Source organism: Epinephelus lanceolatus, chromosome 13, assembly GCF_041903045.1.
Source record: "Epinephelus lanceolatus isolate andai-2023 chromosome 13, ASM4190304v1, whole genome shotgun sequence".
In the NCBI taxonomy this organism is placed as follows: Eukaryota; Metazoa; Chordata; class Actinopteri; order Perciformes; family Serranidae; genus Epinephelus; species Epinephelus lanceolatus.
This window is the reverse complement of record NC_135746.1, coordinates 7,090,648-7,114,658: the sequence shown is the minus strand read 5'-3', so window position 1 is coordinate 7,114,658 and position 24,011 is coordinate 7,090,648. Positions and strand designations below refer to the sequence as shown.

Sequence of the window (24,011 nt, the reverse complement as noted above, 5' to 3'; positions counted from 1 at the left end):
TCCTGGAGCATTATTAATGTGCACCTCCTCCTGTACTGCCTTAATATGCACATTCAGCACATCCAATGCATCAAAACATTGTTTTCTAGTTGGAGCCGCGCCTCGTTTTCAAACTGTATGGTTTGACTAAAATGAACAATGACAGCAATATAGTCCACGATGAGCAGCGCTAAAATCAACCTGCGTAGTTGTCCCTCCATTGTGACATTAGAAAGTGTCACATTTATCTTGCAAGTGTACTCTTCTTCAACGTTTGCTTTACTTCCTGGATTTTTCTGACCAATCAAGAGCAGCTTTCTCACACAAGGCATTTTTACCTGGTGTGTTTGTAAATGCTGCCGTGAGAACACGAACCAACTCTAGGCAATTATACAACTTTGGAACAACATGAGTCCCTGATTCAGACCAAAGGAGACGACTCTGCTGAGAGCACCCTAAAATGCATGAAGTTGCTGACCCTCCACATACGTACATTGCTTAGCTTCTGTGTCGGACTCCAGTCTGCTTCTCCAAACTGGAAATCAGAACTCTCCCTTTAAACTTGTATTTTAGTGCAACAGTGTGCCAGCAGGACGAGATAATGACTTGTTTCCAGAGTTTAGAAAATGGCAAAGCAACCGTAAAGAAAATAACATATAATTTAAGAGACTGTGGGAACATGTGAAATGATTTCTGGAGGAATTTCTGACTTTAAAATTCACTTTATTAGATGAAATGTCCTCGTGTCAGTGAGTGAGCACATGTCCACCTCATGTCCTGGAGGTTCTGTGTAAACTAAACCTTGTACCTTATCAAGAACCTCAGTGGCCCCCCTCCACACAGCTGTGAGCAATAAGCCTCCCACCCCCAACTCCTTCAGCATCAACCTTCTGAATGCGTGCGTAAAAGGCGAGTTTACCGAAACCGGTTGGCTGGGCGGCGCACACACACACACACAAACACACACTCGAACCGGTGGATGAACTTCAGCTGGATAATGGATTAACGCATCAGACAGATAGCAGAAAACGCGCAGCATACTATGAGCTCCAGATGTCAATGTATTGGAAGAAAACACCCACCCACCCACGGCGGGATGACTCACAGTTTAAAGTAGTTGAATAAGCGGTCGCCGGTGCGGACGGGGAGATTCTGCGTGGGGTATTTAACTTGTTTCTGCTACTTAAAGCGCTTCATACCAAGGTTTTAATGGGGCACAGGAGCTCGAGCCACCACACGGACTTGCTGCGCGAGGCGCTGGTGCCAGATATGGATAGCGCGCGGGATACCTCCGGACGCTGGTGCGCATCTTCATAAAGTGCGACACTTGGACACCGACGAGGCCAAAAACTTGATCTGTCCCGAGTCACAGCTGCAGACACACCGGAAGACGAGCAGGACGAGCTCCGCTTCTCCCCAAACACCGAGTTAATTTAAGGAGAAGAGTTTGAGAAAAGCTCCAAAGTACTTTTACTTTTTTTTTTTTTTTTTTTTTTTTTTTTTTAAATTTAAACAATCTTCACAGGAAGCTTTGAAGATGCGTCAAGAGGTCGCGAGGAGATTTCACGCGCTGCTGGTGACTTGGTCGATACTTGTCGTTAGTTTGGGGACAGGGTTTCCGACCAGACACAAGAATGTCGCCCACAAGGTGAGTTTTATCCACAGATTCATCATGTGTGGGGTTTCTGAAGTTTAACAAGTTGCAGCAACAAATTTCAAAAAGATGTCAAGTTTTAAAATCACACCTGCCGTTAAAAATAAACGACTTTCTTCGGTCAAATAATTAGCTAGCTTAATGCTGTGATGCACCTTTGCTAACTGAAATGTTTTAAAGGGTTTGTCCTCTATATTTTTAATTACAGTCCCTTCATTAATGTCAACTAATACTTTACAAGTTACTATTTCCAGTACAATAAAATCACACCTGCCTCTACAAAACTACTTTTTGGGTCAAATAATTAGCTAGCTTAATGTCCTGGTGCATCAATGCTAACTAAAACATTAAATGGTTTTGTGAGATTTATTGCTAATTATAGTACATTTTTCATTAATGTTGACTTAAACTTAATATTTTTAATCTTTATTGTTGATTAACTAACAGCACCTCAACTCATAGTCTTAATGTTATAAAGTTATTTATGGTACTATAAAATGAAAAAAATAGCTATCTTAGTGCCTTGGTGCAGCTATGCTAACTAAATGTTTTAATGTTTTGTGAGATTTATTGCGTATCACATTACGTTCATTGATGTCGACTAATAACTTAATGTTAGATAAGTTATTGACAGTTCTATAAAATCACACCTGCCTCAACAAAACAACTTTTTTGGATTTAAATAATTAGCTAGCTTAATGTCCCGGTGCCTCTATGCAAACTAAAATGTCCTAAAATGTTTGCTGCTAATGCTAAAATGTTTTTTTGTGAGCTTTATTGCTTAATACAGTACATTGATTAATGTTGACCACAACCTCATTTTTAAACATTTTTAAATGACAGTTTTATCAAATCACACCTGTCACTTACAAAATAACTTTTTTAGGAGGGTCAAATAATTGGCTAGTTTATGCCCTGGTGCATTTTTGCTAGCTAAAATGCCCTAATGGTTTTGTCTACTGTATTATCAATAACAGTACCTTTATTAATGTCAACTAATAGTCTTAAGTTTACGAAGTTATTGACAGTACTATAGAATCACACCTGCCACTAACAAAACAACTTTTTTTTGGTGGGGGTCAAATAATAAGCCACCTTAGTGCCCTGGTATAGCTATGCTAGCTAAAAATGTTTTAATAGATTTGTCGGCTTTTTTACTAAATACAGTGTCCTCGTTAATGTTGGATAATAAGTTAATTGTATGATAGTATTATAAAACCACACCTGGCACTAACAAAACGACCTTTTGGGGCGGTCAAATAATTGGCTAGCTTAATGCCTTGGTGCAACTATTGCAACAAACATCCCTAATGGTTTTGTCCTCTATATTTTTAGATAAGTAACCTTCATTAGTGTCAACTATTATTCTTCATTTTATAATGTCATTGAGACACCTGGCCTCAACAAAATTAGCTAGCTTTATGCCTTGGTGCATTTTGCTAACTGTTGTAAAACATCTCAAATAGTTTTGTCCCCTTCATTTTTAAATACAGTAAAGTTACCTTCATTAGTGTCGAGTAATAGTTTTCAATTTATAACATTATTGGCAGTATTAAAAAAATCACACCTAGTGTTGCAGTGATATACTGGTTTAAAGGTATACTGTGATATAAAAGTTGACGGTTATCGCACCGCGTACATTTGCTTGTCTATGATAATGAAATAAAAAAAGCATTGACATTGAATCTCCCCTTTATTTTAGTTTTTTCTAAGGGGAGACTTTTCACACATACTTCCATAAACAAAATGGTTTAAGTTTCAATTATAGTAATCAAATGTTTGTCTGCCAACAGTAACCCTTCTGTTTCCAGTCCTTTAAGGCTCATTCTGACTGATAATAATGTAAATTCTGTAATACCGTGAAACTGCGATATTTTCTGAGGACAGTTATCGTACCGTTAAAGTCTTACTTTTGTGTGTGTGTGCGAAATCATTAGCAAGCAAAATGCCCTGATGCATCTATGCTAAATAAAATGTTTGTGAGCTTTATTGCTTAATATAATACCTTCATTAATGTCAACTAATTGTTTTAATTTTATATTATATTTATATCATTAACAGCATCATAAAATCACACCTGCTGCTAACAAAACTTTTTGGGTCAATTAATGAGCTAGCTGAATGTCTTTGTGCATTTTTGCTAACTGTTATATAGGGGTGAGGGGAAAAAAATCGATACCAGATTGGATCGCAATATTTTTCTGTGGCAATATCATGTGGATGCAGGGACACCAAATATTGATTTTGTTTTATAATACAAATTATTAGCATTGCAAATATTAACAAAAATTTTTGGTAGCCCACTAGAATTTTTTCTCTGGGGGTTAATTAGCAGAATACATGTTATCACAATACTCAGCATATCGCAACATATTTAAAATCACATTAATATAGTATCGTGACTTAAGTACCGTGATAATATCATATTGTAGGTCCTCTGGTGATTCCCACCCCTATATGTTGTAAATTGTCCCTAACAGTTTTGCCAGCTTTATAGCTAAATACAGTACCTTCGTTAATGGCGTTTTCTTTTCTTTTTTTTGGGGGGGGGATCCAGTACTTAGCTAGCTAAATGCCCTGGTGTGTCTTTGCTAACTAAAATGTCCTAATAATTTTGTCAGCTTTATTGTCAAATACAGGACCTTCATTAATGTCGAATTATATTCTTAATTTCTGAGATATAATTACAGTAATTAATCACGAAATAAAAACAAATAACGTCAAATTTTGACGTGAATGAAGTAAAATAAGTTTTCATACTTATGTTGGTTATCAGCAGAGGTAGAACCAAGTCAGTGATTGTCAAGTCCCAAGTGAAGTCAAGTCATAAACAAGTCATAATGCGTTTTTCACCAAAAGTAATACCATTTCAACGGCATAGTCATAATATACTAAATTAATGCTGTTTGTTGCGTCTTGGTCTGTCATTTTTGACCTGAACGTTATACATACTGAAATAACTACCATTGTTGACTACTGCATAGTTTTTGTACGCAAACAAAATGATCTTAGTATAATTTTTTTTTCTCCAACTTGCGCTGAGTAAAATAACGTTAGTTCTTCATGGTTCTCTCCTGCAATTTGATTGGATGCTGCCAGACTGGTTCAACCTAAGTGGATCATCTGGAGAATTAAGTGTCAATTTGCAAGGAATGATTAGCGTTAAGGTTAGTTGATTCAGGAAATGAAGGGAAATGGATTGATTTGGGTTTGGGTGGAGGTATCAAGTATTTTCAATTCAAAAGACTCAAGTCCAAGTGAAGTGACAAGTCATTGGTGTTAAAGTCTAAGTCGAGTGCAAGTATTTTTTTGATTTTGTCTAGTCTGAAGTCATTAAATTTGTGACTTAAGTCTGTCTCGAGTCCAAGTCATGTGACTTGAGTCCACACTTCAGTTAAACCCAAACCCTTATTACCCAGCAACTCCCAAAACTCAATGATCTTTCAGGGACTCTGGCCCGGGGTCACAGATCTGATTGAATACAGATTTCGGTGTTACATGTCAAATTTGAACACCTAGAAGAAAGTGGAAGAAATGGTTTGTCCAGTCACTGCTCTTTTTCAGTCGTTCCCCTCAGTCAGTTTCCATCAAATGACTCAGTCAATGAAGTGACAGAGTTTCCTCATCAGCGCTGGCCGCTCTCCTTTGTTGCACGTCTCTGTCCATGTATAGTAAGGTTTGCCATCACTGGGCATACACCCTGCTACAATAAATCCAAACTCTCTCTACACACAGGCTGCGCAGTGTGTGTGGTGTGTTTCTATGGGAATGTTTGTGTTACACACGGACATATTTGGATATCAAAGTCTGTTTGTGTGTGTTTGTGTCAGGGTTCAGTCTTTGCCTTTGAACTCCCCTTCTTGTGTGGCCTCCCATGGATGCCCTATTGGGACTCTCTATCATCATCCGTCTGATTGATGTCAAAGCAGAAAGAGACAGAGAGGGAAAACAGGGAGGGAAGAGGAAAAGGGAATGATTAGCGAGGGAAACGAGTCTCACTGTGGCTGTGCGACTGTTCATTTCATTCACCAAAAGGCTGCAGTCGGTGACTCCGTGCCTTCGCCTGTGACCTGCTGGATGCGTAAGTGGTGGATGGAGAGGAGAGATTAGCAGAGGAAGAGAGAAGGAGGAGGGGAGGCTCAGTAAAGCGGGTGCCCGGTAACGAGATGCTTATGTAACCAGAATAAGGCGAGCCCTCTGCATCCCTCACACTGCGGCTCGGGTCAAGTGTCACTCATCTGATTGTTTACATTGGCTCTTTTTTGTGTTAATGTGGAATTTCCTGTTTTTGGTTTTACCCCCATCGCTCAGCGAGGAAGGAGAAAAGGAGAAGGATGGGGGTTTGACCTCTTTTCTAAATATTGGGACCTGTTTAGCCTGACTGTTTTGTACCCCCACTTCCCACCCCAACCTCCACAACCTCACCCCGATTCCACCAGGCATGCATTTGTTGTCCTGTTTCCATTTGCAAAAGACGGCGATCAAAGAGCGCCCATAGTTTATTGTTCTTGTGTAATGGTTTGGAAACAGCCAAGTGCAGAGGCCTTTGATATCTGCGGGCACATAAATCAGGACTGCCACACCGCCTGCCTTCCCAGCCTGCCCCCCAACCCCACCGGATCCCGTCCCTGCCCCTCACCTCAGCCCCCTGCTGCCCCCATCCCGTCTCCCGACCCCTCTCTCCCTGACCTGAATGTGTGTCACCATCGGCAGTAGCAGTGACAGTAGCCCAAAATGGATCCAGTCTTTTCAGCGGAGTGAAAGGAGGATGAACGTGTTGCCAAACGGGTGGATTTAATGTTTGTCTGAGAGGAGACCAGGCCGAGGTCCCTCACTGCACCCAGATAGTCTCCCTGTTAAACACACTGCATGCTGTCAGCCGTCGGGCCTTTGATCAGAAGCGCCCCACTACCGAGAGGAGGAGAGCAGGATCAGAGAGAACGAGGGGGAGGAAGAGGGGAAGAGGAGGAGGAGGAGGAGAGTGATATACAGGGCGAGAGAATACAGGATCCAGATGTGTAACAAGACGAGATGAGGAGGGTGTGAAAGTATGTGGCCTCTCTCGTGACTCCGGACCTCGTGTGTCTGCAGGAGTGTGGAGGTGCTGGAGCATGTGTGTGGATGTTGGTGTGTGATATTGTCACTGACGGTCAGATCTGACGGTGATGCTTTTGAATAACAGGCTGGTTAAAGGTTAAAATGGAGCGTCATGCTGGAAGATTTTCAAAATAAAATATGATACCAGACACAAGACATTAAGGTGTAACAGAGATAAGCTGAAGCTTGGGGCCTTTAGTACTCGCTATGTTCCCATAGAGAAGAGTGTCATCAGTGTACAATTTAATTTTAATTTTTGAGTTGTTAATGTATGCAGTGAAACGTCAGCTTAATATTAAAAATGTGACATAAAAGAATAAAAACTTTATTTAAAGATCCAGTGGACGAGGTGAGGATATAAAGAGTTTCTCATTTTTCAGAATATAACAAGTGATGTTGAAAAGTTTTATAAGGATCTTATAAAGAAGAATTTTATCACCGGATAGATGGTGTTTGCATGAAACTAGGAAAGACACAAACAGAGGAAAGAGGCTGCAGCATGTGGTGGCGGCCGGCTGGTAACAAACAATCTCATATTACAGTTAAACAGTGCACTAAAATATGTTTCTGAAAACAGTTGTTGAGAGAAAAAGTCAACTCAGTAACAGAGTAGCAGATCAAGGCAAACCCATTAATGGGTATGTAAGCTCTTACAACATCCACTTCATCGCGCTGTTGAGCTGCCTGCTCGTGTAGCTTCGAGCTCCAGTGCTTGTTTCTGTAGGATATGCTACCTTGAACAAGGGAACTTGATGTGTCATTTATCGAGCTGTATGTCGAACATGCTTTGCAGTATAATTTTTCAGTCCAGCTCAAAGATGCCGCTTTAATTCACCTCCTAAAACTTCACAAATTTACTTTTTGTTTTTTGTTTAGCTTCATCTGGTTCTTTGTCAATTGAATAGTTTCCAAATTCGTTTGTAAAGTTGACAGGTTAGTCAAACTACCAATATTAATTATGTAGTTATTTTGGGGTGCAGGTTTTGCTGTTTGCTGTCTTTATTTTTTATATGTTAAAAAATGGGTACCACTGATGGCAACCAAAGGCCAAGAATTGGCTGCCAATGTTTCAAAATGGCTGCCAATGGCACCCTGGTAATCATTACTGTCGAGCCCTGCTAACTAACCAAATAATTACCCTATGTAACACTTAGGGCTGCTCTTAATGGTTATTTTCATTACTGACTAATCTGCTGATTGCTGTCTTGATTAGCGATCAACCTTTAGTATGTAAAACGTCCGTCACAGTCTCCCAGAGTCTTCAAACGTCTCGTTTTGTCTGACCAACAGTCCAATAATCTAAAGATACTCTGTTAACGATGAAACTGAGAAAAGCAGCAAATATTCTCAGTATAGGGGCTTTATCCAGGGTTTTTTTTGTCCGTTTTGTTTGAAAACATTAACTCATCAATTATAATTATTATTATTTGCCTATTGTTTTTTTGTTGATCAATTAACTGATTATTGTTTCAGCTTTACTTACATCATAACCAGAGCTGAAAACGGACCATAACAGGACTAATTTACATAAAAACAATGGCATTTATGTTGTTCTATAAATCTAAAATACATTAAATGCATGAATATCGACCCAAAAATGTTGTTCAATTTGACATTCTGTTAAATTGTAGTGCTGCTTGCAATACGTTATTTAATAATGTGTTAAAACTTTTGTAGAAAGCGGGAGCGAGTTTGTGCCTGAGAGTTTCCAGCATTGCTATAATTATTCTGTTTTAATGGGATGTTGAGTTCTCTCGGCAAAAAAATGTGGTTAACAGTCACATTTATTGGAACATTAGTAGTATTAATATAGTAGTAGTAGTAGTAATATATTAAGTACTTGTAGTGGATTAAAAAGAGAGAACGCTTAAATATGCCAAAAGGTTATCTACTTGTCACCACCAGTTTACAGATATCTGGGGAGGGGGCCAACTTCTCTTCATCCGTCATTTATCATGCTTGACAGGCTTCTCCTCTAAACAGGCATTATGTGTTCATATGCTTGAATTTGACCGACCACATAACTTCTTTATGGGACAATCGCAGGCAGTCAGTGAAAAGTACGCCCTGTTCCAGTGGCCATAAGTATAAATCATCAACCATTTGGTCATTAATTCAGACATTTCTTCTCCTCTTTAGCCCTCCGACTGCAACCGGTTTGTTCTGAGCAGACCGCAAACTGGCTCGGGTCAAATCATCAGGTCTGCTCCAATCATATGTGCGAGCCAATTTAGCATTTCCAGGATGATAAAGACATGAATGAACGGCAGACCAGGGTTCATTAGAGGGTTTGGATTTTGGTTTTGACCAGTGTCAGGCATGAAACAGATACGTGTCCTATTAGACATGAAACAGACGGGAGAATCAGACCAACTACAAATCCGTTTTCAGTGACTATATTCCAGATACAGAACATAAATCTACAATTCCCCGCCATTATAATGTCACCATTAATCACCATTAATCTCAGAGATCAACATTTCCTCCCGCTGGGCTCAGTAACTGTAAAACCTGAAAGGTTAAATTAAGTGGCGTCCGTAGTGGCGGCAGCACAGCAGGTTCAGACACGCTCGCACCAGCCCAGGGGTCCCACGCCTCCCAGGCCCTCTCATTAAAGCTAAAAGAGGATCTCTCTGGCACAGGCCCCTCTTTGTCCACGGCCTGGATGCCATGACTGTTGTGGGAAAAAAAAAAATGAATGAAATGAACGAAGGCTGGTTGGTCACTTGGCTGTTCAGTTGGATTGGATGCCTCAGGGGCTTTCTGGAATTGCTGACCAAGCTATGAAGTGGTACATGGTTTCAAGGTTTCTTCCTGGAAACAGAGCACTAATTGTTTTTTTACTCAACAACAGGGCTGAACAGTTAATTTAAATATTATCGCAGTATGAGCAAATGTAATGTGTATATCGCAGGAGCTGCAAAACGTGCAAAAATCACATCATATTTTCAGATATTTTTCTGTGAAAATAAAAAGCAAAAATTACTAATCCCACTGAAATCGCCACTTAAATAGATTTTTCCCCATATAATGCAGCCTTCCTCATCAGTTAGCCACTTTTTGTCATGAACCCTAAGGCAGGTACTGTTGTCTTTCTCAGCTGCTTTTGTTCTTTACATTATTTAAGGTGGTGTCTGCACACAACCAGCGCAGATGCAGAATCAGGCTTTAAACTTTACCCTAGAATGAGCTGTTCATATCTACATAGGGAGCGGGTCCTTGTCCATGGAGTCCACCATGTTGCAGCGTCATGTTTCACTGGCTCTAGATAGGGGTGTTCGCGTTTTCTTCTCGACCACCATCGCATGAGGTCCCTCCACAACGAGCTGAAAAGTGTCAGAAAGACACTGATTTTTGACATGAAACTGCTTCATTCAGTCAAGCTAAGTGGAGCTACAGTTACAGCTCGACTAGGCCTTTTAATTGGACCGCTGTCCTTGTCCCAGTATACAAGCACGGGAGGGGAATCGTTTAATTGACTGTAGCATGTCTGATTCCGTTAAGATAGATGGAGATCAGACGTTGCGCTAGATTTTTTCGTTGCCGGTCATTTTAACCGACAGGGTCATAAAAATCTGGTCATAATCTATTTTTACCGGTCATTTTAATTTTAATTTTTAAATGATAATAAAGATATTCAAAGACATTTAGTTTTCATTCGTTCGTTTTTAACAAATCCAACAAGCAAGTTATAAAGTGTGCATTAATAAGGACATGAACGAAAAGATGAACAGACATCCACACACCCATGCCATTAGGCTTCGCCCTGGACACACCGGACGGCACTAATGTGTCACTAACGCGTCCGGTGTGTCCAGGGCGTTATGTAGTTATGCCTGTAGGCTCGGTGACACAAAATTAAAATTGTAATGAAGTGATTATGGTATTGAAAAATGTGTTTGGTTATGCACTGTTGTGTTATTTTAAATTATAAACACGGTATTTTCTCCTCACGTTCCTCAGTTTTTATTTTGAAAATTGGCCAGATTCTCTCGTCTTTTTTGTGTCCGACTTCCTGTTTGGTACGATCCGCTCGATCCAGCTTGACAGAAGCGCTCGCAGCTCCCGTGAAAAATAGACCAGACGCCGAACTGAAGCACTGCCTCTACTCCGCGGGCGCTCCGCTCTGCTCAGCGGCCTGTGTGGACAGTCAGATAGGTTAACATGGGCGCTGACTGAAAACTGCCTCTGCTGCTGGGCGCTGCGCTTCTGTTCCGCATCTGGTGTGTCCAGGGCGTTATGTCAACAACGCTACATGAAGCAGATGAATGACTTTTTCTCTGCAGTGTGAAAACGGCAGCCACTTAAACCACTGACTGTGCACTCCGCCACCAAGTGGGCAGGGGTGGTAATTGCAACCGGTCAAAATGACCGACGGTCTTCAGATTTCAGATTTCATTGTTGTAAAAAAAACGGTCATTGACCGAGAATATCCGGTTAACGTGACCCCTGGTGGAGATATGCCCCCTTTCAGCTTGTTAGTATTGGACCTTTTTCCTGTTGACCTATTACGTCACAGACCAAACAATGGACAAACAAGTTAGCTACAGTTAGCTAGCAGCTAACTGGTACCATGGTGGACAACTTTACAGCTCTGTACATTTGGTCCGTCCAAAAAGTCACAGCTCTGGATGTAGATTTCTCCATGTTGTTATTGGCTTCTTCTTCTGTTACACATTTAATGCTATTCAACTTTCGGGTCAAAGCCCGGGACGGAAACTGTGGAGCATGCTCAGGCCAGTTTGGGTCTGATTGACTGTATACATGCAGGAGTCACATGATCTGGGTTAGTCCCACTTTGAGAAAGTACGATTTCAGTCGGACTAACATGTTTACATGTGTTGTAAAAGTCCAGTTTTATTCGGACTGACACAATGAATTGATTTTCTCTAGTGTCATTTAAACGTACTGTTTTTTAACAGTTTAAATCACTGTCTTCCATCAAAATAAGCTTAAAACTCTTAATATGGCACTGAAATATACTGGAATCACTTGACCTTACATCTGTACAGAAAAATATTTTTATTGCACCACAGATAGGACACACATCTTTTTTTGCGAGCATTCTTTTTAGTGAAAAACAAAATCAAACAATCTTAAACATCCAGGCCTCCCAACTATTTGAAATGATTGCTCACTGTGTTTCCAACAGTTCTTTAGCCATCAAACATTGGTGTTTTGTAGCAACCTGTTGCTTTTTTCCGGCAGGGATAGTTGCACAAAAAAGAGGTTTTGTGCTGAGACATCGCTGCGTTTCCTTCCAGGATAATGTCACGAAAAATTGTTGTTTTTTACTGAGACAACAGTGGGTTTCCTGCCAAAAAGCGTCTATTTTAACCAAGATATCACTGTGTTTCTTGCAGGCATAATGGCTCAAAAACTGGTTGTTTTGCTGTGTTTCCAGTGCTCCCAAAATCGGGTATTATAAGCCAAAACGTGCTCTGTTCTTAACCATAACCAAGTGTTCTTTGTGCCAAAACCGAACCATACAGTGTTGTCATGTATCTGTGGTTTGCATAGAAGTACAATGCCAGCATTTCTTCTGGCGACTGGGTCGATATCTTTCAATATGAAATATGTCAGTGCTTGATTCTGATCTTTTACGTATTTTGAGGTTTGTACATATACAGCATGTTTGCGCAGCAGTTTCGTGTGGTGCTGCTGGACGTAACATTTACAATAACCCCACCACAACTAACTTCTCTCGACGTCTTTTATCGAATACGCAGTAAAAAAGTTGATTGTTTCTTCTCTAATCATAAATAATTCCACTAGATCATTGTCCCTGGTCTAGATAAAGTCTTTATCTTGCGTCTTTTCTTTGTCTTTCAGGGTCATGGCCACCAGATTCACAACGGTGGGGTCCAGTACGCCCCCGAGGCTTTGGAGCAGCAGAACCAGGTCCAGAGTCTCCTGCCTGAGCCCCACAACCACCAGAGGAGGTGGTCCCACCCACAGCACCGCTCCGTTGGTGTCCTCCCTCAGCCTGAGCCTGAGGAGGAGACCAAACCCTTCATCCTGGATCTCAAGAACTTTCCAGACCTGGCCAATGCTGACATCAACTCGCAGAACCCCAACATTCAGGTGAGTCTGGAGAGGTGGAGTGACACATATACATACAAGAACAAGCTCTTACAGCACAAAGCAATGCTGCATCCATACAGTAACCAATAGATAGCCAGTTATGCGTTAAAATTAAACCACTGATGCAAGGAGAACCAGAGTTCTTTGTCTTTTATTGTTTAAAATGATTTATTTCTTTAATGTGTAACAAAATCTCTCGGTCTAATCTTAGCGACGAGGCTGCGTCTCTTTGTGCTACTATTAAATTAAAGTGTAGTAAAGAGAAACAGGCTCTGTAATCATAAGTGTTAGCCATTAAGTCCTCATCATCTCCATCTAAACTGACCCAAAAAGTTCTTCTGTTTAACTTATCTCAGGGCAGTTAACTTCTCCAACTCTGGTCAGTGTAATCAGGATGTGGTTAGAGGGACATAATGATGCCGGCTCGTGTCTACATCAAGCTCAGAAACCGATGAAACGTCTGATGAGTTTTTCATGTAGCAGCATATAGACCAGATGTACCATACTCTGACCGTAAGATATATCCAGCTAAGACAAATGAAAGCATTTCCAATCATCATATGTCTTTCCTAACTGTGAAATTAATCCCACAACAGTTAGAGAAAGGTTTCCCCTGTAGTCTCGCCTGGTCTTCACATCAGCTGAAATGGGCCCTTGGAAGTACTGTAGCATCTAGGATGAGTCATATCGAGGTAATGAGAGGTAGTTATCCAGAATAAAAGCTCACATTCTCTCCCTGAGACGATCGTTTGGTTGGCTGGATGCTCATGCTCACGTCTGGCTGGCTGAATCAGACGCGGGGAGCGGGATCGCTTGATGAAAAAATTCTCCACCGATTTGAGTCAGTTGATTTCTTGTGAGGAGCTCGTTACTCGGGCTGCACAAAAAGTATTGTGGGAACTTTTTGTGACAACACAGCAACACTTGCAATGGCTTGTTGTTTGTCAGTGTCTTCTACTCGCTGTCAGGGCCGCTGCTGGTCATTTGGGTCCCCTAATTGCTTTGTTGTGGTGTTTTCATAATCAGCGTAACATTCTTGTTAAAATAACTATAAATAGATGATAAGAAAAACTGAACTGTCCCATTACTCACACACAGTGTCCGAAATTAACTTTGACTCATCAGCCAAGGAGACTGGTGGATGAAAACATCCACCGGCCAAATTAATGTATCGCCTTTTTCTGTCACATATGGATTTATTTCAATTAAATTATTGAGATAATAAGTTATTATGTTGAACAGAAACTTAAAGAAAAGGCTAGAGCAAAATTCAAAGCAATGTTTTTTAAGTACAACATTTACCCACCAGTGTGGCAGATAGCCCCCGGAGATTTGCTCGCCACAGAAAACCTACCCACATTGCTGCTCAAACATAACAGAAGAAAAGTCGCAAAACATTACAAACTTGAACAGCAACAGGCATTTTTCAGATGCTGCAGGAGGCTCTGACACACACATCTGCATTCCCTGGCTGTTAATTCAGTCATTATATGACAGCGTCTGAGTGAGTTCACTTAGACGTTCCTGTCCAGTTGTTAAATGCAGGTGTATTTTAATGAGCTTCAGTTTCGAAAAACTTTGCTCAGCAGAGACAACTGACTCTATTAATAACTATAATAATAACCTAAAAGCGTGAGCACACCACTCAGCGAGTTTGCTGAACCCAGCGATGAGTGCAGCTCAAACGTGTCTGAGGCCCTCTCAGACACAATTTGGTTTGAGCTGCAGGAAGGGGCCGGAAGAGTTGATGCAGTACGTATGATTATGATTATGATTAATGATGATCATATTGGGCTGTTGGGCGCGTGATGTGTGTGCCCATAGCTGTGGCGCTGTTCATTGTGAAGTCATTTCTAAGTTTGGTTTGCCATTTACACTGCAATTTGTAGTCTTGGTTTGCGAGTTTAAACTTTTGACTGCAACTCTGATTTCTCATATGAAGACATAACATTTTGGGTTTGCAAAATTGCGCTTTAAGCCCATTTCAAACGAAAGGTTCATGACGAGACGAAACCATTTAACGTTTAACCATAAAACGTTTCAGAGAAAAGTTGCAGCGGTGTGAAGTGGCCAGTCTCAGCTCGACTCAAGCCGGCTGATGGTGTCACCTGCGACTCAGCTTGTCAAATCGCCGATAATAACAAGCTGCAGTATTGCTAATTAGAACGTACTCGTCTAAGGACACTTGGACTTTGTTATTGTCTCGTTTGAAGACATTAGAACTTGAACAGATCACACTGCTTTGTTGCATTGTTTGCAATTTTGTTTTTGCGCAGCCATGTTCAGGCACTGAAATGAAGAGTTTTAATCTTGAACAGTGACCCCTAATCCTTAAGGCCTGGACACACCAAACCAACATCAAAGAACTAGCAGCAACAAAGTCCGATTACTTTGTCGCCTCACATGTGAAGACTACAGCCAATGGCAACTAGCTCAAACATTCTGCGGCTACAAGAGAGGAAATAACTCTCTATACCAGCGGCAATCTGCATTCATCATTTAAAAAAGGAAAACCTGAAAGACCGATAGGACAGAATCAAGATGCTAGTTTGGTGGTTAGCACATTAAAAACACAACCTGATGTTTAAAGAACAAACAATATTTATGGTGCGCCAGTGAACAATAACACAAACCATTGGAAAACATTCCTGCTAAAGAGCTCAATGGCGAACAAGAAAATCTTTCAGAATATAATAAATTTATTCCAGTCTCACACCCTCCTGATTTTCAGCCGTTTGCTTTCTTCACTTCCGTTTCTCTTCTCGAGTTAAACTGCTAATCAGAGTGATTTAATTCACTGATGTTCTGCTGCCAATTCAACATGCTGGATCGTCCAACAAGGGCGGACAAGGACCAAGTGGTGCAGGGCGAGAGACGCTCACCGACAGCCCGACATGGACCAATGATCGACCGTCAGCTTGGTGTGTCAGGGCATAGTCATGTTCAGGCAGCTAAATAAACAGTTTTCTACTTTACTACACATTGACTATTAAAACTTAACCCATTGTCCCCATATGAGGACATGATGTTCTCAAAAGCTCCCTCCTGTTCTAAGGCAATGCTTAATTTTTTATTCTTATCAGGTCCTTTTAATCCCAAATAGCAAAGAGAAATTTAAAGTGCATACCAAACGAAACCTTGGGTCTCAGGAAGTTAAGAGAGAAAGGTGCTCAGCTCCACGAATATCAATGCTGTCAAAGATATCAGTGACACAGATGAATGTGTTTTGGGTTACTTCAGGTTGACACTGTCTCATTTTCTTTACAGGTAACCATTGAGGTGGTGGACGACCCCCAGATGGAGGTGGAGATGGACCTGGCCAAGGAAAAAGACTGGCTGCCCTCCTCTTCCTCCTCTTCCTCCTCACCCTCTTCCACAGTGGATTGGCTCGGAGGCAAGAAGCTTTTCTGGCCCCTTTTCTGGAGTTACACCGACGCCGATTCCAGCGAGGACAACAACAGCCGGTCAGGCGTGGAGGAAACTGGCGAGGAAGAGGAGGAGGGGGATTACTCCCAGGATTACGGCAGCGAAGAGCCCTTACCCAGTGGAGTGGGCGGAGACTGGGATACGCGTTGGAACGAAGGCTGGGATCCAATGCAGAGCTACTATGGTAAGGTTTGCCAAGTGGTACACTCGCCGTCTGCTCACACAGCCACACTGCTATTTTAGATATGACTTCATCACACTGATTATGGCTTTTAAAAAATTACCAAAATGTATCCTGTGGGTTTCACTAAAGACAAAAAATGCAAAAAGGGAAAGTATGGAAATGCAATCAGTGAATTTATCATATTGAAAAGGGGAAAGGGACAGTGGGAACATCTGGAGGGAGAGACAGAGAGGAGCATGGAGAGAGAACAACAGAGCAGCTCAGGAAGGCTGCACGATAACTGTCTTCACAGTCAGAGGGAAACAAACGACGCCAGCATGCAAGGCAGCATGAGCACTCGACCATCGGGACATTGTGGGTTATGGGCACTTTGAAGTCGACACTGGTCGTGCTGGTCGCAGAGGCCTGCCTTTTGAAGATGGGTCCGATGCGCTCGCTAATGGCAGCGTTAGGCCGGCACTGTTCCCTGGGACAAAACAGCCCTCTGCTTGTGGACAATTAGAGGGCAGATTTGGAACACAGAATGACAGGGGCCATTCGGCCGGCCCTTTCATCCTTCCCCGGGACCCCATGGGCCCCCCCAGACCCTGGCGGCCCTCACTGCCCTCTGCGGCACGGCCTTTTGAGCCAGTTCAAGAATTTCGGGGGGCTTTCAGGGCTCTGCATAACTTTTACAGCTCTTTTTCCACTCTTAATTCTGCCGTCCGCTGGTGGGAAAACATGTTGTGTCTCAGCCTGCACAGAACACTGATTCAGTGGTAAAGATAGTAAATAATTAGAGAGAAAGAGAAAGGTGTGTGTAGTGAATGAAAGGGAGAGATAGAAAGAGAGAAAGAAAGAAAAATTTGATGGGCTCGGCCAGTGTGTGTGAGCTCTACTGTAGATCAGAGCGCAGTCGTGGGCTCACCACAGCATGAGGCTTTCATTCTTCAGAGAAACTTCCCATCAATGCAAATATGTGCATGATTGATTTATTTGTTTTTGAAGGTTGTTGTCGCAGCACAGACCTCTTCTGTTGTATTGTAATCTCAGAATGTAAGAGCAGGTGGCTGTTTTTTTGCTCTCTAACCTTTCCGTCATCCATCATGCCAATATATAGATTTTATCCATCGTGCATGCAGCCGAGCCGGCAAAGGGCAACAATGCCTATTAAGTGGTCACATCTAAAGACTCGGTGAACATAAATCAGGGATGTCTGCCTTAGCTTCTTCTGTAATTAAGACTCTCCTGAGACCTCATTCCCGTATGGCCACATGGCGAGCTGGCAGCGCCCACAAAGTAAAATTGGGCGCTCGCTACACCCAAGCTGGTATTTCTGCACCCACCTCGCCTTTAATCAAGAATGACTTGTTTTCAGTGTTATTAACACCACAAGGAAACATGGTGCGGAGGCGGACAGCCACAGCACAGCTTCTCGCTCTCTAATTTTACTGAGGCCTTCTTAAAAAGAATATGGGTTAGCATGGGAAAGATTGGACCAGGGGAAAATGATCATTTATATGGACTGAGACAGGCCAGGATCTCCGAGAGCGTATTCTGGATTAGACTGTTACAGCACACACTCAGGTTTTTCCCTTGTATTCATAATTTTAATCAAACTTTTGAAGCTGTTTCCGAAATACAGAACATGTAGTTATTGTGATCTGTGCCAGAGAGCATGATGTAGAGCTCCTGCAACTGCAAACTTAACTGGGTTCATTGTAACTGTTTTGGCATGTCTTGTAGGGTAATCATGTCTATCTGAACTTAATGTTGCATGTTTGCACTCCAGGTTCCCTCATTTTGAAGTCAGTGAGTTAATGCTGAGATGTCTTAATAGAACAGAATAGAAATAGAGTAGAAAGCCTTTGTTGTCATCGGACAAAGAATATAGAGCGAGATTGGCTGCATCAAGCTGTTGTACATGTAAAAGAAATAGTGGACTGGACTAAAGAGTGTTTCACTAAGAAGCAGTGGATTGCACCTGAAGAGCAATTTAAGTTCATATGTGCACCACAGAGAGCCAAGAGTCACTGCAACTTTGCACGCCGCTGCCATCTTCATCCTTCCTTGTGTCTGTGATCAACAAAAATTTATGAGACTTCAACACATTTAAGATCAAATGAGGTCTGCTGTTAACACAAGCTCAAGAGACTTTCACATTTTGTTTTACAACATAAAACACATCAGTAAATACTAACACAAATTAATTTTTAAGCTTTAACGTGTTTTAAAAGGCAGTTGCTGACAAGTGGCTAAATGAGACAACAGAACGTCATGCGACTGTTGTGTTTTCATTTATAGCCTAATGTTAACTTTGTTAGTTTGTTAGCTTTTAACTTTGTTGTGATGATTGGCTTCAAAAATCATAAAAGTGATTTTCATTTGTGGAGATTAACTTGCTGAGCAAAACATGCAAGTAACTCAGTCTCTCTCCCAGCTCATCAAATGCTGATGCTCGCTCAGTGGCCCTCGGCCCCAGATCAGAGCCACCCTTGGGCAGCAATATGAGACACAGTTTCTGAAACTGTAGGCAACTACCATAGTATAAAGAGCAAGAAAGTCCGCTTTCGGCAGAAGGGGAGGTGAATGGGTCAAACAAACTCTGGTCTTTTACCCAGGAGCCTGCCGTTCATTTCCCATCCATTCATACATCCACTATTGTCGGCTTATCCGAGGCCGGGTCGTAGAGGCAGCAGGCCAAGCAAAGCACTCCAGATGTCCCTCTCCCCAACAATGCTTTCCAGCTCCTCCTGGGGGATCCTGAGGAGTTCTCAGGCCAGATGAAATATGTAATCTCTCCAGCATGTTCTGGGTCTGCCCCGGGGCCTCCTACCAGTTGGACGTGCCCCGAACACTTCTAATGAGAGACTCCCACGAGGATCCTGAATGGATACCTGAACCACGTGAACTGACCCCTTTCGACACGAAGAAGCAGCTCCCTCTGGATGTCCGAGCTCCTCACCCTATCTCTAAGGCTGAGCCCAGACACCTTTCGGAGGAAACTCATTTCGGCCTCTTGTATCCATGATCTCATTCTTTTGGTCACTACCCAGAGCTCATGACCATAGGTGAGGGTTGGGACGTAGATGGACCAGTAAATCAAAAGCTTATGGTGCAGCGCAACGGGAAGGTTCGTTTCCCACGTTAAACCAAATTCGATCAAGTTATTTTAATGACATAGTGTGCTAGTATGTGTAACATGCTACGCTAGCAGTGTATTTCACGTTAGTAACCATTTTACTTATTTTAAGCCATACAGTGATGTTTTTTTCTTTTTCAGTAAACCCAAGAATTTTTTTCACGTACCTTTTAAGTTTATTTTGAAAAACAGAGCAGAATCTGTACATTTCCTGTGAAAACAAAAGTGTATTTTAATACAATGACGCAACGCATGTAACAAGCATAAATTAACACGCCCTCCCTGGGCATCTAGAACTGACGCACGAGGGTATCTGCATCATACTTTGACATGCAGAGCCACTGACTAAACGTCAGTATTTGACAAGTTGGGATGAGAAATGTGTTGAAGTCTCATAAACGTTTGTTCACCACAGAACTTATTTTCTGCAATAATCCAAAATCCAGTGGAAAAATCCCACAGGCTTTTTGACGAGGGAACGAGGGCGATGTTAACCTGGGGTCCTACAAAAAAACGCCATCCTGCAACACTTATATTGTGCTTGCACACACACACATATGTGCGCACCAGGGTTGCAACGGTTTGAGATTTTCATGGTACAATAACCGTCCCGGAATGTATCGCGGTTTCACGTTATCGTGGTATTACAGAATTTATGTTACTATCAGTCAGACTGACCCTTAAAGGAATGAAAATGGAGGGGTTATTTTGGCTGAACAAAATGTTTTATAACCACAATTGAAACTTCAAACCATTTTGTTAATGGAAGTTTTGCCAGTTTAAACCTGTGGTGCTTTTCTTTATTTTTATTGCAAAAAAAAACAGACATTGTTCTATAATCTTAATAGAATCTGATGAATATTTACAGAAGTGCAAAGTGAGTTTTGATTCACGTGAAACGCAGAACAAAAGCTGAGGCCGAGTTTGTGTCACTGACTGTTTGAACTTTTGTCTCCACAGAGAAGGAGACAGATGACTGGACTCCGTGGACGCCCTGCTCTGTGACATGTGGTAACGGTGAGAGGAAGAGGACCAAGTCCTGTGGCTACTCCTGCACTCTGACAGAAGCCTCTAGGTGCGACCTGGAGCCTTGTCCTGGTGAGATTATATTTACTTTTCAGGAAATAAAAAAACAAACCGAGGCCAGAGTGTTTAGATGTTTTTATTCTGCTTCCCAGCTGGTTTTAAATCTAAATAATTCTCTTTGTAGGTGATGTCAACACTGTGGTGGAGCCTTTCCCCTTCGAGATGGAGAATGGTACAGAGCCTTTTGGGACAGGTGAGTGTTGTAATGGGAGGTTAAAGGGACAGTTCACCCCAAAATCAAAGCTAAACATTTTTCCTTAAACCTGTGTGACAATTATCATTCATTATTTTGGTGTGAGTTGTCGAGTGTTGGATAACGGAAGTAGATGGAAGTAGATGGCACTCGGCTCAGACTGTTCTCATGCACTTTATATACATTTTCCTACGAAAAGTACTGAAACAAAATTTGTGTAAAACCCACATATTCTGGAAGGCTGCAATCACGTGATAAATTAGCTGATGGGAGTGCAGAATGAAGCTGGGTTGCTCAAGGTCGGAGGTTAGGGTGGTGGATGGGTCATAAAACAAAGGACTTTCCCCAGGAGACCGATGTTCAGATCTGGGAGAACTCTGAGCAAACTTTGACTAATTTCATGGTACCTCGTCACCATGTTTCTTTTCTAAAATCTAACCACAGTGACTTTACTTACCTAAACCTAACTGTATTTTTCCCATTAAGTACGTAATGTCATTCGTGGAGTGCTAATTCATAGAATATCACATAAACCATTGTATGAGGATACGTTGCTCAGCTTGTGGTGCTCATAGTGCCAAAAAAATGTGAAAGACTCCTCATCAATGTCTCTTTCCAGAAATCATGACCTGGTTACTCAAGATAATCCACAGACCTTGTTGGGAGCAGTTTCATGTAGGAACTATTTTCTTTCTACTGAACTACACCCACCAACCAAATCACTTCACAGAAGGAAGCGTACATCTACCGCTAACTCACCTAGCACCACTGAGCTAGCTAACAATACAGCTTAGCTGAGGAGGTCGCCATTGATGTTTACATCTGTCACGAGCAAAAGCCTCTAGTTTATGAGTAGATGCACACTTCCTTCTGCATGGTGATTAAGTTGGCGGATGTAGTTTGGTAGAGAGAAAATAGTTCCTACATGAAACTGCTCACAACAAGGTCTGTGCATTATCTTGAGTAACCAGGTCATGATTTTTGTAAAGAGACATTGATGTTGAGTTTTTCAAATGTATTTTTTTGGCACTTTGAGCACCACAAGCTGAGCAACATATCCTCAACATATCCTCCTACAACAGTTCCTATGATATCCTACAAATTGGCGATCCACGAGTGACGATACATACTTAATGTAAAGTTATGGTTAGGTTTAGGGAAAGAAACATGTTGATGATGTACCTCAAAATGATTCAAAGTTCACACAGTTCTGAACACCGGTCTTCTGGGTAAAGTCCTCTGTTTTGTGACTCATCCACCACCCAAACCTCCAACCTTAAGGGACCACTTCCTTCTTTACACCTGTCATTTCTGGCACTTTGAGCACCACAAGCCAAATGCCATCTAGTTCCATTATACTGGGGAGAAAGCAGCCGATTTCTCCAACACTTGCCAACTCACCCTAAAACAATCTAGAGTGACAAACAGCGTTACAGATAGGAGGAGAAATATGTGTTTTGGATTTGTGGTGAACTGTCCCTTTAAAGGATCAAACCATCCTGTATATTTAACTGAACGATCCTTAAGTTTAACTTACTGCGATAAAGTGTGACACATGATTTCACGCAGTCTTGCTGTTGTCTCTCCAACAGATGTGGACAGCTGTGAGAAGTGGCTCAACTGTAAGAGTGAGTTCCTCCAGAGGTACCTCCACCAGGTCCTGTCTGAGCTGCCCAGCTGCCCCTGCTCCTACCCCCCTGAGGTGGCGTACACAGTGGTCAGCGTCTACGATGAGAGTCATGGCCGGCAGTTCCGCTGGCGTGATGCCAGCGGTCCCAAGGAGCGCCTGGACATCTACAAGCCTTCAGCTCGTAACTGCATCCGCTCAGCTCTTTCAGGCGACTCCTCTACTCTTGCAGCGCAGCACTGTTGTTACGGTGACCGTGGGCGGCTGATCACGAGGGGAAAAGGCGCGGGCACGCCTAACCTGATCAGCACCGAGTTCTCACCTGAGCTGCACTTCAAAGTGGACGTGCTGCCCTGGATCCTGTGCAAGGGAGACTGGAGTCGCTTCCATGCCGTGCGGCCGCCAAATAACGGATTGAGCTGCCCAGAGAACCCCCACGAAGACGTGTTCATGAATGAACTGGAGGAGGCCAGGGAGTACTGAGGGACCGCAGCCAAAACTACCACTTCACTCAGAGAGTCAGAGGGCCCAATCCTAATTTGAGAGGAGACTGCCTACTTTAAAAGTCATGAAATATTCCATCTTAATGGTGCATCATGCATCAACCGTGCGTGGACTGAGAGGAAGTGCTCATTTGTGATTGGGAGATTCGAGGGGTTTAGGTGTGACGGTGAAGTGTGGCTGTCTCAAGTTAGGATTTGGCACAGTGTCCTGATATCAGGCTCAACGGAACTGAACTGAATAACAAGAATGGAAAAAAATGCAGTGTTCTCCCATCGCTTGCCAACCTGTTCCACATCTGGCATAACATCAAGCTCTCTGTCTTTATATTCAGTCCACTCTCCTGGGTGCGTGTAAGCATGATGTCAACCTACTGGCTTTTTTTGACGGTGTCCTGGAGCGCTTGTGATTGACATTAGCAACATATGGTAAACATCCTGTTTGTGCTTCTTGTAGGTTTTATTATGTATGAATGTGGGCTGGTTTTATTGATGAAACAAACACGTGCATGGGAAGTGCAACAGATGAATATCCCATCTATGCTGCTACAATATAAAATCCTTCAGGTATTCAGGGGGGACAAGACAACAGGACATCAGTAAACCCAAAAGATGCCACATGCATTCACAGTAATGTACATTCAGCCAGTCTTTTGGGAAACTAAAATTAGTAACGTTAGGAGAATTTGGGACCTCAACCAGAGAGGTAAGCTAAACAGATTTGAAACGTTCTGCTGTCGCTAGTGAGAATTACGAGAGTAGCCCATTAGCAGTACTGTTACGGGAATGGCACATTTGATTTCAAATGTTTTGTCACACAGATTGATCTCATGTGTTTCCTCACATTTCCACAGCCAGGACGATGTGTGATCTGGGTGCCAAAGAGTTAAAAATCAGACTGTTGGTGCCTGTGTAAATCCAGCCTCCTAAGTCTCTACGGTGCAAATGTAGGAAAGTAAATAAATAAATTCTGCAGTGACTAGATTGTGCTCATAGATCTCTACGATGTTCTCAGGGGGATTAACTGACCATGATAAAACAAATTTGTTCTTTTACCTCG

General features: G+C 42.2%; 2 protein-coding genes across 2 annotated transcripts in view; both read left to right on the top strand.

Annotated features, from left to right (window-relative positions):
- LOC117270909 (cholesterol 24-hydroxylase-like) overlaps positions 1-24,011 on the top strand; it is a 172,247-nt gene that overhangs the window by 120,148 nt on the left and 28,088 nt on the right. The gene's annotated exons all lie outside the window — the stretch shown is intronic.
- On the top strand, positions 1,392-23,882 carry ism2b (isthmin 2b). Its single transcript, XM_033647994.2, has 6 exons — positions 1,392-1,627; positions 12,563-12,814; positions 16,082-16,424; positions 20,506-20,643; positions 20,756-20,824; positions 22,417-23,882. The coding sequence occupies exons 1-6, from the start codon at positions 1,517-1,519 to the stop codon at positions 22,932-22,934; spliced, it is 1,431 nt and encodes a 476-aa protein (XP_033503885.1). The 5' UTR covers positions 1,392-1,516; the 3' UTR covers positions 22,935-23,882.